General features: G+C 39.1%; 1 protein-coding gene across 3 annotated transcripts in view; it reads right to left on the minus strand.

Moving 5' to 3' along the window:
* Window positions 1–17,363, minus strand: part of shroom2a (shroom family member 2a) — a 31,098-nt gene that overhangs the window by 11,930 nt on the left and 1,805 nt on the right. Inside the window, exons 2-3 of one of the 3 annotated variants that reach the window (XM_018669900.2) lie at window positions 16,870–17,080; window positions 8,823–8,971 (exon numbers count right to left, since the gene is read on the minus strand). In XM_018669900.2, the coding sequence (XP_018525416.1) occupies window positions 8,823–8,971; window positions 16,870–17,076 (356 nt within the window). In that variant the 5' untranslated portion in view covers window positions 17,077–17,080. Of the gene's footprint in view, window positions 1–599; window positions 2,559–8,822; window positions 8,972–14,792; window positions 15,152–16,869; window positions 17,081–17,363 lie in introns of those variants that run through there. The other 2 variants (XM_018669903.2, XM_018669902.2) reach the window with 2 other exon arrangements.

The raw sequence follows: 17,363 nt of genomic DNA on the forward strand, positions 1-17,363 counted from the left end.
GAATCTGTGCAACTGAAAGTTATGGATACAGTTAGTACTGCATCTCTGATGCTGTTTTTTTCTGCCTGTTTAACTGCATCTATGTTGAGACTGTGATTAGCAGCATTTTTTGACATTCACATCCACAGATGGAAACTGTTTAGGAAGGTTTTTATGTACGTCTCTGCTTAATGACAAACTCTGAAACATACCCTTTAAAGTGGTTCTTTCTGAATTGCATGTCAAGAGAAGGTAAATAAAACAAAAGTAATATGAGCATAAAATGACATGAACCAAAATCAAATACAATTTAATTTCCATATCAATATAGACACAAAAGATGCGCATACATATCATGAGACTGTATTACATGCTGTACAAATAGGATGGACATCATTCATCTAATGACATGAACAACAAGACAATCCAAAATGGCATGCCAATGAGGGCAGGTAAAAAAAAAAAAAACAGGAGAGGGAGAGTTGCTAGGAGGGGAATGAAGATGATATTATTACTAGACGAATGATTAATATGATTATGGGCACAGAGCAGGCAGGAAGGGATGAGAAGAAAAAACGGGAATAGGTACTACTGATTACGATGAAACCACAGAACTGTACCTCATGGAACTTCGCAAAATCTTCGTGAGAAAGCTTCTTGCCACATGCACGTCATTCTCTGAGGGCATTTTCTGACCTACAATATCCACCATTTTCATATTCCTAGGCAGCAGGGGGAGGAACACATACACTAAGAGCTCACCAACAATTGACTGGACACACAGCAGAAGACAGGACAAAGACCACCTGAAATTTAGACTGTTAGTTCTGATTACTGAATGTTTGTGGACTCTTTAGCACTACAGAGAGGTTAATGAGGGGTAGAGGTCAATGTATCAAAAGTTCACCAGGACAAAGGTTCTCTAATCCAACTGCATTAACAGAGTGCTCTTAATTCACCAGACTACATGTCTGCTGATACATGGTGTTATAGCGCCCTCTCCTGGTCAAATCTATGTCTACTCATATTATCACATTTCATGGAAGTTGAGAAATATGAGAAAATGCCTCTGTGGTGGACCTTAAACACAACAAAGACAATATTAGAATGCGTCATACCATTTTCCTCTTCTCTCATTAAGCTCATTAACAAAACACTACGAAGCTGAGGTGAGCTGGTTATGCTCAGACTTTGCCATATGGTCCCAGGGGGGAACATAACCCCAGCATGGAGGGTGGGGGGGCAGGAGGCTTAAGAGAATAGAGAATCTCTTACACAATCAGATCAGCCACCTCACCCCTCAATCCAAGCTGTCGTCTGCCTCCCAGACAACCTTTCTATCCTCAATGAGCTTCAAAACTGACATCATTTGACAGCCACAAGGGATTTTGGTAGTCATTCAGTTTTTTGCAGTTAAACCTGTAGTAACAGTAAAAGTGTAATTGTAATGCTGTTAATTTTAAGTTAACATTGTCCTGCTTGTATGAAATGGGTTGCCCAACAAATTTTGGGACAAAAAACAAAACAAAACAACCAAACAAACATCAGTTTAGATTGAGAGAGTTAGGGTCATTTTCTCTGTAACTTGTGCTAAGCTTTTACACATTCGCCTCTGACCTTTAGTCCAAAAACAAACAAACAAAACAAAAAAACTTTATACACACTTTATACACCACAAACATTTAAAATCTTACTTTTAGCCCCTCTCTAGTTATGTTAGTTGATCCAGTTAACTTGGTAACTACTTTTTGTGAAACATTGGTGTTATACTGGTCAAGAATTTTAGACAAAGCTTTGCTTGCTTTCGTTCTCATTGGAATCAAGACTTGCCCTACAAAGCCATGAGGTCAAGGGGTCCTGCACCCTCAGTCACCTTGTCTAAAGGCCTTCAGTGATCTGATGACAAGAGGTCCAAACAACAGCTTCCTTCAGATGAAGACCTGAAAACAAACTGCTCGGTAAAATGAACAGAATAAGTTGTTATATTTGCACCCTACACTCATTTTATAGATTTAGAATTTTCAGATTGAGACAGAGATTTGGTTAAGCTCAATAAAATGGGACAATTCCACAAAATTAATTGTGGATTAGAGTTAAGGCCTATTTAGAGGACAAAGAAAAGCCAACATGGAGCTCAGTCTTCCTTGTCCCCTCATAGTCCGTGTTTCTGGGGCACTAGGAGCTAGCCACACATGGCGCCTGCTATTGGTATGCAAATGACCCTGGTTTTATTAGGCCTATCGTCAGGGCTACAGCTGGGCCAGCACAGATATGCTAGGAAAGTGAATCAGATGGCTGGAATGGGGGCAGGGGGATAGACTGTTTTCCGAATGATCAGTTCAGAGCCCCATGTCACTTCAAATGTGTCCGGTACCAACCAGTCCACATTCAAAAATCAACCACTCGCACAGACGACTTGCTACACATCCTGACAAACCACTGGCCTATTAATAAACAACACTTTAAAGCTGAAAAGCTGAGGACAACATTCACAGATGATTTTGTTTTACCTATGAGCTTTTCCCTCAAAGATTAATTTGCATTTGGTTCTGAAATGCTAAGTCTTGCTGATCATGGCTTAACCTAAATGAAGGATGACCTCATACTGAATGATAAGACAAAACAGAATCAAAACAATAAAGAGTATTAGGGTCATAAAATGAAGCAATGAAAGTCCCCAAATCATTCATCTAAACACAACAAGACAAAAAGCTGCAGGTATGACTGCCCTAACAAGTCAAAAAGTTTAGGGCTCAACAAGTCAGTAAAACATAAAACAAAGTTAATGTTGACTCACCAAAGATCTGGACGAACGGATTCAAAGTGGACACAAAGTAGAACTGTATTAGTTGAAAGACCAAAAAATATCACAAGACTGGAGCTCAATTTGGAAGTGAGACCAGTTGTATCCGTGTGCTGGTCAGGCACCACATTCCACAGACACTTCAAAGACAGGACAAAATAAAGAGACATGCAGGCTGCTGAGGTCTGAGCATCATCGCACAGCTCTAACACTGATCCACTGCCTCCAAACACACACTAACAAACAACTCAAAACATAACAACACATACAACACAGAGTGGTAATTACAGAAACTAAATTCTCCTAGCAGAATTAGTTTGAACAGAGGGGAGATTTCCTTCAGGATTACGGGGGTTTTACCCCTGAGAGGGGGTGGAAGAGTGTACAGAGAAAGAGGAGGGTTATTGTCACAGCCAGTCCCCTTGGAGTATTCCCGTACCATGCCTCATCTCATTGGCTCTAAGGGGCTAATATGCTAATGATGGGATGAAATGCCGGACTCTTCTTTTCCCATCTCCCCTGTTGTGAGGCAGACATGCATTTCTACCATTACTATGGCAACATGTTGATCTCTAGGGTGCAAGGGCACCCAGTTTCCTGAAAGCTTTGGGTAATGAGCATTGTAACTGCCCAAGCATGGATATCAGCAACACATGGCAAATACAACTTAGCATTCAAAACTAATAATCAGGTTGTGTTTAGTCGGGCTTGTTTGTTTGTTCAAGGAATGTATAAACGTAAAACAGACAGAATATACATAAATACTTAAACCTAATTAATACTTAAATAATTAAACCTCATGCTCATTAGGTTCAGATTGTCATATGAGCATATTTTTCTATTTTAACACCTGTTACTAATTTATGATATCAAGATTGCATTTAGAGTTTGGATTGAAAAGATTTTGACATAGTGGGTTCTGTCTAGTTTAAATTAAGAATTAGTATTACATTTATTATACATAAAGTGTATCACTTGATTCTTATTGTGCCGCCATTTTACTGGATTTTCCTCTTTTATTTTTAGATTTTTAAAACAATTATGTTCATGAGTAGTCTCATACTGTATGCTAAAGTATAGTGAGATTTAAATATATATATCTTTATATATAAGTAAATGACAATGCATATTCATCAACATTACGGTAATTGCATTAGTATTCTGTAATTAAAACAGACTTTTGCAACTGTCTCATTCCATTAACATATTACTAATCACATTTCATTTCATTACTAATCACATGGCATCTGCTTCTGTGTAGAAAACAAGTGAAGCGTGCCAAGTGTTGTGCAGTTTGAACGAAAGTTGTCCAGTGTGAACTTTGATCTGCAGGGTGATTTACAATACCAACATACAGAATACCTTTGTTATGGAAAACTAAATATGTAAATATTTCTATTTTTACTTATTTTTTTTATTTTTGCTAGTTTAACTGTTGATGTCCTTTGAGGAGGAGAGGCACACTGTAAAGATAGCCACAGCTGTCAAAACTGCTGCCTTTGGGTAATGACCATGATAAACAGCATAAACAGGAGAAAAGACTCAAGGGAGAGTGACAAACAAATGCTTTTTCTTATTAAAACGTGCCTGGCACACAAACAAGAGGTCTGGTGACAGGCAAGAAGATTAGCAAAGAATGGCTGCAACCTAAAGCTGATAGGAAGGCAATAAAATTCACAGTGATCTATTGTGAAGGAGGCAATCAGGCATACAGTCCAAACAAGGCTTTCATTGTGAGGTGCAATTAGTGTATTGCTTTCTCCTTAATTTTAACAAAAGTATTTCATATTATATTTATGTAAATAAATGCATACAATTTCAGATCTCAAAAAAATAAAGTTGGACACATTTACTGTTGTACAACATCTGATTAAATATGTCACAGACCACCTCCTGAACTGTTTTATAGTCTGTACATACTGTCTATTATAATATACACCCTTCATTTAAAGCAGATAATGTACTGTGTGTCTGAATATAGATGACTAGGATCCAACTCATAAAAAATACTATATTATCTCCATTAAAAAAAAAAACACAAAATAAAGTGTAGCATCATGTACAGTAGAAAAATGCTGAGGCTGAAAAGATCCAACCTGTTCTTAGAGGTGAGCTGGTGGATTCCATTTGGCCCCTGAGGGTCTGACAAAGGCCTTCTTCAGCAGACCCTACAATCAAACCAGTCATGTTTCGGGTGAGAGAGGTGAACCGTGCGCAGCATGTAATGACCAGCACATTCCTGGGCTGAGTGGCATACCAGCTGTCAAATCACTGGCTGCCTACACTGACCCGCAACCCAGAAACACCTGGAAACCTTTTGTCTGAGATTGAGGGTCTCAACAACATCAGTATAACAAAGTCCTCTGTGTCCTGCATTTTAAATACAGTCTGTTATCACAGATCAGGAGCAGTTGCTATAAAAAAGTACAGGTATACATTCACAAACAACCTGTCAATGAAAGTATGTAGCAGTTGGTCTCATTGTTACCTGTTACCAGAATCACAGCTGAAGTGTGAAAGACACCAGAACACAAGTCAAACAACAACAACAAACTGTGGACTATAATGACTAACCACAAACAAAGTGTCAGATATCATATAATAGTGTGAGCAAACATAGCCAAAAACTGTCAAAACTGTGGTGAGGCTTGAGCAGTTATTACAGTTATTAAATGTTTATGTAATGTCAGCCATGACACACTCTGACTGTTGTTCCCTGAGGGTGATTTTCCCCATAAACATTCCTAATAGCTGCTATGTGATGACAAAATATTTCTCATTTTAGACAAGAGAAGACATTAAGGAGCAATTTGCCACTGAATATGAGAGACAAAGGCTGTAAAAGATGGTGAAGATGCTACATTGAAATTGGCACTAAACTGGTGAGTATGGTATAAATATCACTCTTATGTGAATCAAACAATCCTAAAAGCACTCACATTCACCCCAGAATGTTTTCCAGATTCACAAACATGCCTTGTGAAATAGTCAACAAGAACTAACATTTCCTCACGCCACACTGCAGGAGAAACACTAAGTGTATTTCTTCTTTGACTGGACTGTTTTTTTCTCTAGTGACGTGCTGTCAACTCACCTTGGCAATGGAACAAACCAAAAACAAAACAGAGGGGTGCAGTTAAGACATGGAAACACTGGAATCTCTAAACTATGATTTCCTCAGCTGAGACCGAAACAATTTTAAGAAATCTACTTACGACAAGAATTCAGTGCACAGCGTTCCAATCATACTACATAGGCTTAATAAGAAAAACAAGGACTGGTAAATGTAAGCCACTGCACTGCAGCCCCTACTGAATGCTTACACTGTAAGTTAGGCCAATAAGCTTTTCCAGGTATAATTGGATTGCGCACCAAACCTCTGTATGGGCCTCACTCATCTATTGCCACACACGTGTATCATGGTATTTCAAGCAGCACTTTTGATACCTAAACAACTGACAAAAGTTTTACCCCTCCACTACAGTAGACAATGCCTCTTCCAATGCTAAATAATATATTAGTGACTGTGGTACTTCTGTGACAGTGCCAGAAGGGGGAAACCAAATGCCACAACAAACTTTAAGCTCTGTGCTGTAAAGTTTAATGATTCACTTCACATTTAGTTGCATGTACTACAAACGTATCAAGGGAGAGGATAGGAAGGCAGTCCAGACTGCGAGGGTCCTGATGGAGAATAAAATCCCAAGTGTCCTAACCTACAGACGTAGGCAAAATAATGTTGAACTCTGGTGATCACTGCTGCCATACACAAACTTCCAAGGAAACATGGGACAGTTTTCACTGCTTCAAATGATACGGGTTTCTGTGAATTCTAGCTGCATTTGTCAAAAATAAGTGTTGGTTGACGTGTTGTAGTGTTTGTTGTGTTTCCTTGCTTTCAGTTGATACAGCTGCTTTGAAGACAAGTGCAGTCCATATACGGCTTAGTGACATATTACTAACTTGAATTCAACTAAGAATTTGCAGCGTTCAGCCAAATGATAACTTTTGGTTTTCCAGTTAGCAAAGCATAACAACAGCAGGCTGTAATTCACACAAATACAATGTGTCAATGTGGGACAATTATAGCATTTGACTCTGTATAGTAATTAGAGCTGGCAAGTTTTGCACAAGGGTACAATTTAACTTGAGCCAGTTTTGTTTTTAATGTGCAAAACTTTAGAGATTTCCTCATCTGACATACTGAAGCTGAAGCACAGAATGTACAATAGTTTTGTCGAGGCTTGCAAAGACGACAAGATGCTTTCCCACAGGTGACCACACCTATCTGTTCTCTCAGTGACGTGTGCGACAAGCCTCTCCTCTTCCCCTCTCCCAAGTGACATTACACCAACAATCTCACATTAGTCACTGCATGCAAAATACATGACTTGCTAAATCAAGCTCCTCCTTTCTGCTGTCTGTAAAGAAACCACACCTGTAGACAGGAGCAGGTTCTGACAGCTTCCTGATCCCCGTCCAACTATCCAACATTATCCCTGAGATAAAAAGAGAGGTGTTGTACAGTTGGCACCTGCATGCTCAGGCACAGGTTAAGCTGTAGACAAACATCAGGGCTCCACATGGGCACAGTGGTGTGGAATGTTATACTGTAATACACTGCCAAACCCCAACACCAGAAAGCAACATGCAGACTGCAGCTGGATGAAAAGAAGAAGAAATGGGACTGGAGTTGAAGCTTTGAGGTTCTGTAATGAACCATTATTGTTTTGCTGTATTCTAAATCAGACACAGACTTGTTATTGTGGCCTTGGAAAATAACTAACTGGAGATGCTATTTGAGAGTGTCAGAACAAAGTAAATTCTTCAGTTTAGACAAGCAAAAGACACAGAGTCCCGTGGGACCTAAAGTTTGTCTAAAACACAGTGTGAATAATGAGACTTGAAGGAATATATTTAAATTTCTCTTGTATTGTAACTAAAACCCAGTCCATATATCAGGTTTCACTTGAAAAGATGTTACATTTAATGCTAAAAAATGCTAATCAGCTTAATCAGAACTGTATGGGTGTAGTTAGATCAGATTTGATTGACATTAAAATAACATAGAACACAGATTGTTACGGACAGTAATGTATCCTTGTTTTCAGATCCTATAATAGACATGTCTATTGAGAATTAAACACAATGAGTGAGACTCACAGCCACATCCTTGTGGAGGGATAAACGGTGAGTGGACTTCCTTGTACAGTAGGATTTGTTCAGGGATTACATTATGATATGATACAATACAGAAAGAAATGCAGACGGCTAAGAGAGACAATGAGACTAGTGTTTCACACAAAACAAGGCCATTTGTAAGAGGGCCTCTAGGGCTCAGTTGACAAATGATTCATCAGTTAAACAAGATATGAATACTAAACAATACAACACAGTCAATAAGTCACAAGGACTGATATTTGACAAATGGGTGAATGTAATCATTTATTGTGGGTTTTCCAGCAACAGAATGTTCTTTAGTGAATAAGCAAGTGTGAGACGTGTGGCACAAGTGGAGCTAGCAGAGAAAACAATGCAAACTAGAAGTGCCTTATCACAGATGGCGTGAGACCAACAGACGTGCTGAACTGCTACAAAAATCTCAGTGCCACATAGCTTCATTTGCATCATAACTTCCCCTTGTCTGTCCTTCCTACACCTCCCTGGGTGGGATCTAACAAAGAGGATGATGTCATCCACAACTTCTCTTCCTTCTTTTAACTTGATCGTCATGACGAAACTGTCATAAACCATGAACTCCCGTTGACTGCAACAGAGTACAACCTGGCAAAACAGGACCATCCAGCTAGCAAGAACTCCATAGTGACAACTCAGAAATCCCAGAAAGCGTAGGCTAGTCTACACACACACACTAAACAGACAAGCAGCTGCAAAAAGCTGGCATCTCCTGCTTCCACTCCTCCGTCACCTTGGTTTGTTGGAAATGTTGCTATGGTGAGCTGTTAGGCTGAGGGGGTGGTGCACTTGCAACAGATGCAGGAGGAGAGGGCATGGAAGGGGACAGGGATTAGTTACTTACCTTTTCACCACCAGACTGAGGGTCTTGTGGGAGCCTTTCACCAGGCAGATCGCCTCCTGTCTGTAGCCACTCAGGGGAATCTCGTTGATGTTGACAAGCTCGTCTCCCACCTGGAGACACACAGCTGCTGCCTTGCTGCCCTCCTCAACCTGGAACATAAACACAGCAGTTGGAGAAGAAGAGAATTTAACACACTGTTTTAGAGAGATACTTTCTCTTTTTTTGGCATGTGCCTTTATTTGACACTTGACATGCAACACCAGGAATCCTCTATGGACATTGTGGTTATGAGGCATGTACCTTAACCATAAGGCCTCCCCAAAATGATACAGGACATCTTGGCAACTGACCACTGGTGGATGAAGTGAATAACATCAATCATCTTGTTAATAACACGGTGTTCTGCTGAGGAACCTTTGGTCCTGACATTCATTTGTATGTTACTTTGTCACGTAACACCCACCTAAATATTGTCACAAACCAACACACACCCCTCCAATGACAATCCCACTCCCCAGTGTCAGGGGATGATGTTCCCACCACACCACAAAAACTGCTCAGAAATGTCTTGAGGAACATGACAAACAGCCAAAGCTGTTGACCTGGCCTCCAGACTCCCCAGACTCCCCCCAGAACTGGAGCAGCCAACAGAAATGAGTTGTGCTGGCCTGCCACATGCTGTCTGTCATCACCACTCTCTGTTTTCTTCACAGTTAGTTTTATGCTTATTTCAAGACATAACTTGGTTTGTAGTTTGGTTTGGTAAGTTTACATCCTGTCACACTGTTGCTTCTGCATTGCAATTGCTCTGTGTACTGCGAGGCAGCTAAAAAAAAAGTGCAGTGACTCGACTCACAAAATTCGGGTTCTTCTTGACTGATGATTCTGCTCTTTGACGTTTAGGAGATAGCCCTGGTTCAGACAAATTCCAGTTCTATATCAACACCAAGTTTTCATTTTATAGCTGTTAGTGGTAGTAGTATGTAGTCTTATGTCCAAGGCCCTCAGTATTGTAAAGGAGATTAAGTAACCTCATAAGACCTAACCTTGGTGCTACGTACTGCCTCTCAGGACTAAAATTTGTGATAAGGGAAACTCTGATATTTGCTGTAGCTTTTAAGGCCTATTGTGGTGCAGATTGTTTTAATATGTCCTTATATGGTAACTCTTGTGTTGTGCACCACAACTAAGGCTGCAACTGATGGCTTTAAAAAAAAAACAACAACAACAAAAAAAACCTATTATTTTCCCAGTTGATTGACATGGTGTTCTGATAAAATTTTGGAAAATTAAATTGGATAAAAATTTGGAAAATCATCACAAAATTGCTACAGCCCAAGGAGACAACTTAAAATTGCTTGTTTTTGAGAAGATGAAAACAGACGCTGATTGGCATTTTTGCTTGAAAAAATTACACTAGCTAACTTTCTAAATCAGAGATTAGGAGTGAGATTCTTGTTTTCTTTCTCCATGCACTTGAATAAAAATCCAAAATGTATTAACGTTCTATAGTTTATTGAAGAGACAAGGAAAAGGATTTGAACATATTTTTTCAGTGTCTATTATAAATCCTCAATGCTGAAATCCATGAAGTCCAAAAACTTGTCATTCAATAATGTAATGCTCAGTGGTATAAGCTTCTTGAAAACCTTCAGTACATTATTTAAGCATTTTTAGCTGTAAAAATTCTAAATTGTGACAACTGAATACTGTGAAACATATTAATAAATAGATACTACATCTAGCAATTATTTTATCACAATTAAATTTTATGGAAGTCAAGTTCAAAGCCAAGTGCAGCATATAACTACCATGAAAAAATGCTTAAATGATATGTGAGGGAAATGCACCATAAAGCCACCAGTCTCTTGCTGACTTTTTAATAGATTTTATAGGGTAACAGTGACAGAAGAAACACACTGTTACCAGAGTTAACAGCAGGCAGGCTAGTTTCTAAAGACAAGGATCAAAGGCTATAAAAATACTTCAAAAGCTGCTGTCCAAGCTGGTGGCATGATGTAAAAACAATCGGTATTGTATTTGTCTGAAGGCATACACCTGGAATAACACATCTGCCAAAGGGAAGTACAGTGAACTGACTGCAGTGCACTAAAGTCAGCAAATGTTAGTGATATGTACTGTCTCTCTGGAGAAGACCCACTGGATATAAACTAAAACAATCAGAGCTACAGAGAGGGCACGTGTGTCAGATATACTAAGTGTTGAGGTCAGGGATGTCCTCACACTGACACAGAAAGTCAGATGTCAGAGAAGAAAGCACAGATCGGTGTGGAAAGAAAAACAGCGAGAGCTTGCTTGACGGTTGGCACATTAACACAGAAAAGCAAAGCTCTGCAGCCGATTATCAGTTCTCCACTCAACCTGTGAGAGGGGGCTGTATGACTCAACTACAGAGGTATGTGTACATTTACAGACCATTACGTCTTATATGGCCTTTTACCTCAGCAAAGAAAACCAGAGCCCAAATAGCTCTAATATAGCTTCTTTTCATTCTTCTCTAATTCCAATTTTAAACAGGGCTAAGACTGATTTTTATGGTGGCTGGCTAGGTTCCTGAGATGGTCCTGATATGGTAGTGTATTTTGTAGACTCGCTGAATCACTGGCTGATACATTTACTGTAAGTTACGGTGTTGAAAATGGACATAAAACACCCCACATTTACAGAAACTGCAAAACCATTCTTACTATATGAAACCATTCTTCCCTAAATAATTTTGATCACATTTAGGCTAAGTGGTTATTTTTCACAAGCGTAACAGTGGTTATGTAAAGTCTCAGAGGTGTCACAGACCAGGGAGCAAACTTTAAAAAAATAAACCTATATCCTTTATCTGTATCTATATCTTTCACACTGTCACCACTTTAGTCAGTTTCTCAATGCTGTCTGACTTCCCTAACCTGTCTGTGGCTCTTAGGCCTATAGGTTCCTACTAGAGATATAAATCTTTACAAATAAGTTAAAAATATATAGTTCTTTTTTACAGAAATCCATGATCTCCTTTAAAAGCTGGGCACTGTAGTTGTCAGAAAACCTCAGTCAGACTGAAGTGAATAGTTTCTTTACTGAAGACTATTTTTAACTGGAGCATTTCAGGGAGTATTTACATGAGCAGGGCAGTTTTGCAGGACTGACACAAAATAAACTACAGTGTGTTTGTTCATGATAATGAAAGAAGCCAGTGCTGAATTATGGATTGAAGATCAACAACTTGCCAGGATATCTGTAAAACAACCTATGGCTTTTATTCAGCACAACCAAACAGGAAACACAGTTCCACAATGATAAAATGTTTGAAGAATGTAAATAAAAACAACAAAACAGTGTTAAGTAGTGGTATAAAAGAAGGGCAAATAAAGGCATTGTTCACCCAACATCAAGGGGAGGAGATTCATACTGCTTCTCCAAACATTTTTCACCATGGCAGCCCAATCAGTATGAGCCATACCATGTCTTTTGTTTACCACCTTCCTCCAGGCTATAATCAGTCAAACTGCAGCCATCCTGGATGTCGGAGTATCCTCAAAAATAGCCTCATGTCTCTCTGTGGGACATGAAGGGAAGGATGTGGTAGCAATGAGGATAAGGAATGTGTCTTTTCTGCTGACAGATGTCCTGTGCAGCATGCTGACAGGGCACTGAACTCAGACCCCATGTACGGTTTTAGGGGTTGCCTGCACAAATCATTGAGAATGTTCATTACAGTTTGACAAGCCAACAACAACCACATAAACAGATGTACCCAAAACTGGCCTTTGCACCTTGTAGTTTTTTTAGGTTTTAGTTTTATAGCATCTCTCTCTGTAAATGTAGACAAATGTTATTCCTACAAATCACATTTGATTATAACATTATCCACACTAACCTGCACACCTGCTATACAGTTACTGACATGACTCTGTTAGTGGGACCTATGGAGTTAAACAAGGGAGGATTCAATTGTTCTACTTTTTGCAAACTTAACCCACAGACAGAGGGCTTCGTAACAGAAGAATATGCTATGGGGGTGAGCATGTTAACCGTCAAGAAAGACATTAACATTGTATGACTCAGCTGTCAAAGTTTTGCAAACCTGATGAAACTCATCAACTCCTCAGATAAATATCTGTTTGTTTGTTTTTTTGGGCTTAATTTTTACCTATGATCACCAGCTGGCCACTGACTTTGTCTGATGTAGGGAGGTAGTACAAAGTGGGGTTTTAGAGCTTATTCAGAAAAAAAACAGTAGCCCTAACATTTAGGTAACACTAAAAAAACCTTCACAATAACTATGTTTTGTACCTCATACCCAAACACCCAAATATCCTTTAATAATCCTTTCAGCATTCCATACTCCTACCTCTAAAATCTTAACTTCCACAAATAGAAAACTCTCTGTATCTTGAAGTCTGTCTCCTCCCAAAAGCTATAATCCTATTCTGTATGAATCATCTTTGCTTCAGAGGTTGAGCAATACTGGGACAAACTGAGCCCACAGTGTTGTCACACAAAGGATTCAATAATTGGTAAAACCTGTTTACCTGCAGGTGATTTATCACAGCATGTAAGAACAGAGCCATTTTTTGCAGTGTATTTGGTACTGGCTCCTTAAGAGCAAACAATATTTTCCTCCATATAAAAGTTGATCCTGGCAAAGGAAACATATGTATGAGGTGCATGCCCAGCTGTGTTTTGTAAAAAAGGATTATTTAAGTTTAATGAGACTAAGGACTTTAAGTCCATGAAGACCTTGAGCATAACCTGAGCTATGAGTGGAATGTTAAGAATTTTAATTAGATCCAGGATAGTTTTTTAACCAATACACTCATCAAACTCTGAGCCCATTTTTTTTTTACTATCTTTCATTTTAGCAATCTGAGAGAATGCAGAGAAGAGAGAAAAAAACAGCAAAGTTATTAAGTTTGGCCTTCCTCAAAAGTGTGTGTTCCTCAGGTTTTTTTTAATGTGAAATACAGCCATCCTGCCAAGACCAATGTGATCACTGCTCACACTGAAGGTCGGTGGGGGTGGGTGGCCACACCCATTCGAAGTCACCTTGACTTTACAGATCACTTAAGAGATGTGTAGTTCAACAAGTTCATGAGTAGACTATGGCTGACATACAGTTAGCTGTAACATAAAAAGTATTTTCCCTCATTGTTTCCCAGAAGAACAGAGTAAATACAATAGTGTATAACTGTTTCATACAAAATGGTTGTACTTTAAACAGCGTTCACAAAAACAGGTCACAGTGAACATAAGAGTGCAAGAGTAGCCTCTAATATGTTAAACTGCAATCACCATCCAAAAAACTGGGCAAATAAAGAACAAAGGGCATAGTGCATACAGTCTTAGATGCATATGATGTCCACTGTATATCCCTATATTTATGTCACTGGACAGACAAATATTAGGAATAAGAGGCTTAAAGCATTTTTTTTCAGTATAAAGCAGAGAGTGGTCTGTAATACTCTAAGGGAAATAGTAGGTTTTGTATCTTTATCTAGTTAACACAAAGAATTTAACAACACACCTTGTAAATCAATGGCTATAATCTGAGAGCTTTTCCAAAAGAGCACAAATCACTAATCCTGAGTGAATTTATCCCATCATGCCATTCCTACGGGCTTCAGGCTGTCACAGATAATTCACTACATTTACAAAATCAAACAAAGCTCCAACATTCCTCCCCTGTTCCTGGCACCACATGCTACCCTCTGAACTAAAATTCAACCCAGCACAAAAATATGAGAAAGCAAAGGTCCAGGTGGGATCTAATAACATACACTGTAGCCTAAGTGACAGCAAACTAAACTCTGAGGCATTTGAAGACAGCTTAACAAACATGTGTTAAGTCTAGTCCATGACCAATTTACTTTAGGAGATTACTTTAAAAATTCTTTAAGTGCAAGCCAGCAACAGGTGGAAAAGTTTAAAAGACTTTTCAAGGAGAATGAATTAATATCTCACCATCAGATGCAACCAGATCCACTTTTGTTGGTCCTTGGAATTAGGATGTGGCGTTCAGTGAGACAAAATTAACAATAAAATGCTGTCGATATCAGACCAGAGAACCACAGTCTAGCTGGGCAATGCTTCAGCCCAAACAATTCAGCAATGTGACCTTGCCATTTAATCTTACAGCTTAAAGACTTAAAATGGCCAGAATTATAGTCATTTGAATCACATGCTTGTAAAACCTACGGTAATGGGGTGAAGGTGGTTTTGACTGTATCCCTCTAAGCCTGTATCGTGCCTGAGATCCTGAGTTTCGGCCATCAAAGTTGGACTTTGGACCCCTTTTGGGTCAATACAGAAATGACGAATGAAAATTAAGCAGGGACACAGCTCCTGACTAACAGGTGCTGGTATTTTACCATGGCAAATTAACTAGCAAGGTCTTTTGTAGTAAATCATTACACAGTCAACAGAGAAGAAGAGAGGTTTCAGTGTGATTTCAGAGTTGATTGAGCAGCAGCGTGATTAGCTAGTCTCCCTCTCATGGCCACTGTATGCATATTGTGGCTCATATCCCCTACTTACAAGTCATGGCATACAAGAATTACAGGCTATAGCGCATGCTCTGTGGAATGTTAGAGAAAACCGATATAAAATGGTGAATTTTAAGCACTCTGATTTTACTACACATTCAGTGAAAATGTGCAAAATGACCACATATTGGTAACATGCTTTGACTGACACAAGACTGCACAGATCACACTTAAAAGAAGACATTCATACTCTCATACTCTCTCCACTGTGTAGCATCATGTCCAAAAGCAAGTATGGATTTCAAAGTTGAGCGACTGCTTTGAAACAACAATCAGAACAGTCTGGAGTGCAGAGATATCACCCTTTTAAAGATTTTTGAGCGAGCCTCGCCCCTCTATCCAGTCAGAGGGGAAAGCCAGGGGTGGTAGCACACAGCTGTCAATCAATACATGAATGTGCCTCTAGTCTACCGCTCTTCTCACACTGGGGCTTAGAGCTAGTATTAGCTACTGGAAGATGATGCTATGGCTGACTAACTGGCTGGCTGCATTAGCTGAGACAGCATGTTAGCATGCTAGCATTTACTAATTAGCATCAATAAAATCATTAGGATTCATCTTCTAGGCACAATGGTTATTGGCATTAAATGTATGTCAATCCATCCATCAGATGTCAAGATATTTCACTAAAAGCCAAAAATGTCAACCTGCCAGTGGCACTAGAGGGAAAATAACAGAATCATCAAAGTTAGTAGAATTCATCCTCTGGGGACCACAAGAGCAATCCTGCTAGCATTTGTAAAGCAGTGTACTGTATATTTGAAATACTGTATCAAAATCTGGTGTTTGTCTCTGTTAATCCTCTTACACTTCTATCTTTCATTTAATTGTAAGAATGAAATCCTGTAAAAATACACACAGTAACAATAGACAGCAACATGTTTGCCACATACAGTAAGCAGTGATGTGTCAGAGGAGTCAGCACCTTGTGTTTAGATAGATGACAGCAACTAGTAAAATTATAATCTTAGCTGGTCTCAGTCACCACTGCCAAAAGCGATAGTTTGTGCAAACACAAACACAGAGAGTAATGTTTAACTTTGCCAGCCATCATCACCTGAGCCATCATGATAAAAGGTCCCATGAATCTGTTTTAAATACTAATGTATTTTAACTTTGATGTTGAGGATGTTCACTTAATGAGGGACTTAATTTCAGAGTTCTGACAGTAGCCTCTGTCTGCTGTACACGGACATGTACAAATACCTGAGACTCATTCTTACTGTTATTGGTGATTAACTTCATAAAACTACTGAAACACTGACAATCATGTTTTATTGCATGAAGTTTTTATCTACATTGCTGACACTGACATTTTGATTGGAACTGACAAAGTAAAAAAATTAAAGATTTTGCCTGCTTAGGCTGAATAAAAGTATTTCCATCTTGCAGTTAAAATCAGACTCTCCAACCAGCTAACTTGCATTCAACATCTCAATTTTCAGCTATCTGAGTTTCTCAGATTACTTAGATTACTTAGATCTCAGATTACTTACCTTGGTTATGAGCAGTGGCTCTCGATGCTCTAGTCCACCTCTGAGAGTAAATCCCCATGGCGCACCTCCTGAAAGAAAGACATCCACCAGCTTCCAGCCCTCAATATCTCTGCTCCTCTGGTCCAGATCTCCTGATTTCTGCATCACATGCCAAAGGCTCTCTGCTTCTGTGTAGTGTAAATCAGTTATATATCCTTCAGGATCCATGGTACTGTTATGAAAATAAGGAAATTAAAAAGAAAAATGACAGCATTAACCCAAGTCCAGTCAACATGTGATAATAAGTGCTTGCTCTATAGTAGCTAATGTCGCAGCATATTCCATTTCAGTGCTATGCTGATGACACCCTGCTGTAACTCCCTCTGAGATCTAATGTCAAAACAGCCTTGAGAGAGCAAAAAGCTACAGCTAGATCTTCACTTGTACTAAGGAACAAGATAATATTACCTCTATTGACAGTACATTTTAGAAATCATCATGATTTTATTGATCAC

The sequence above is a fragment of the Lates calcarifer genome, linkage group LG17 (genome assembly GCF_001640805.2).
Source record: "Lates calcarifer isolate ASB-BC8 linkage group LG17, TLL_Latcal_v3, whole genome shotgun sequence".
Lineage (NCBI taxonomy): Eukaryota > Metazoa > Chordata > Actinopteri > Centropomidae > Lates > Lates calcarifer.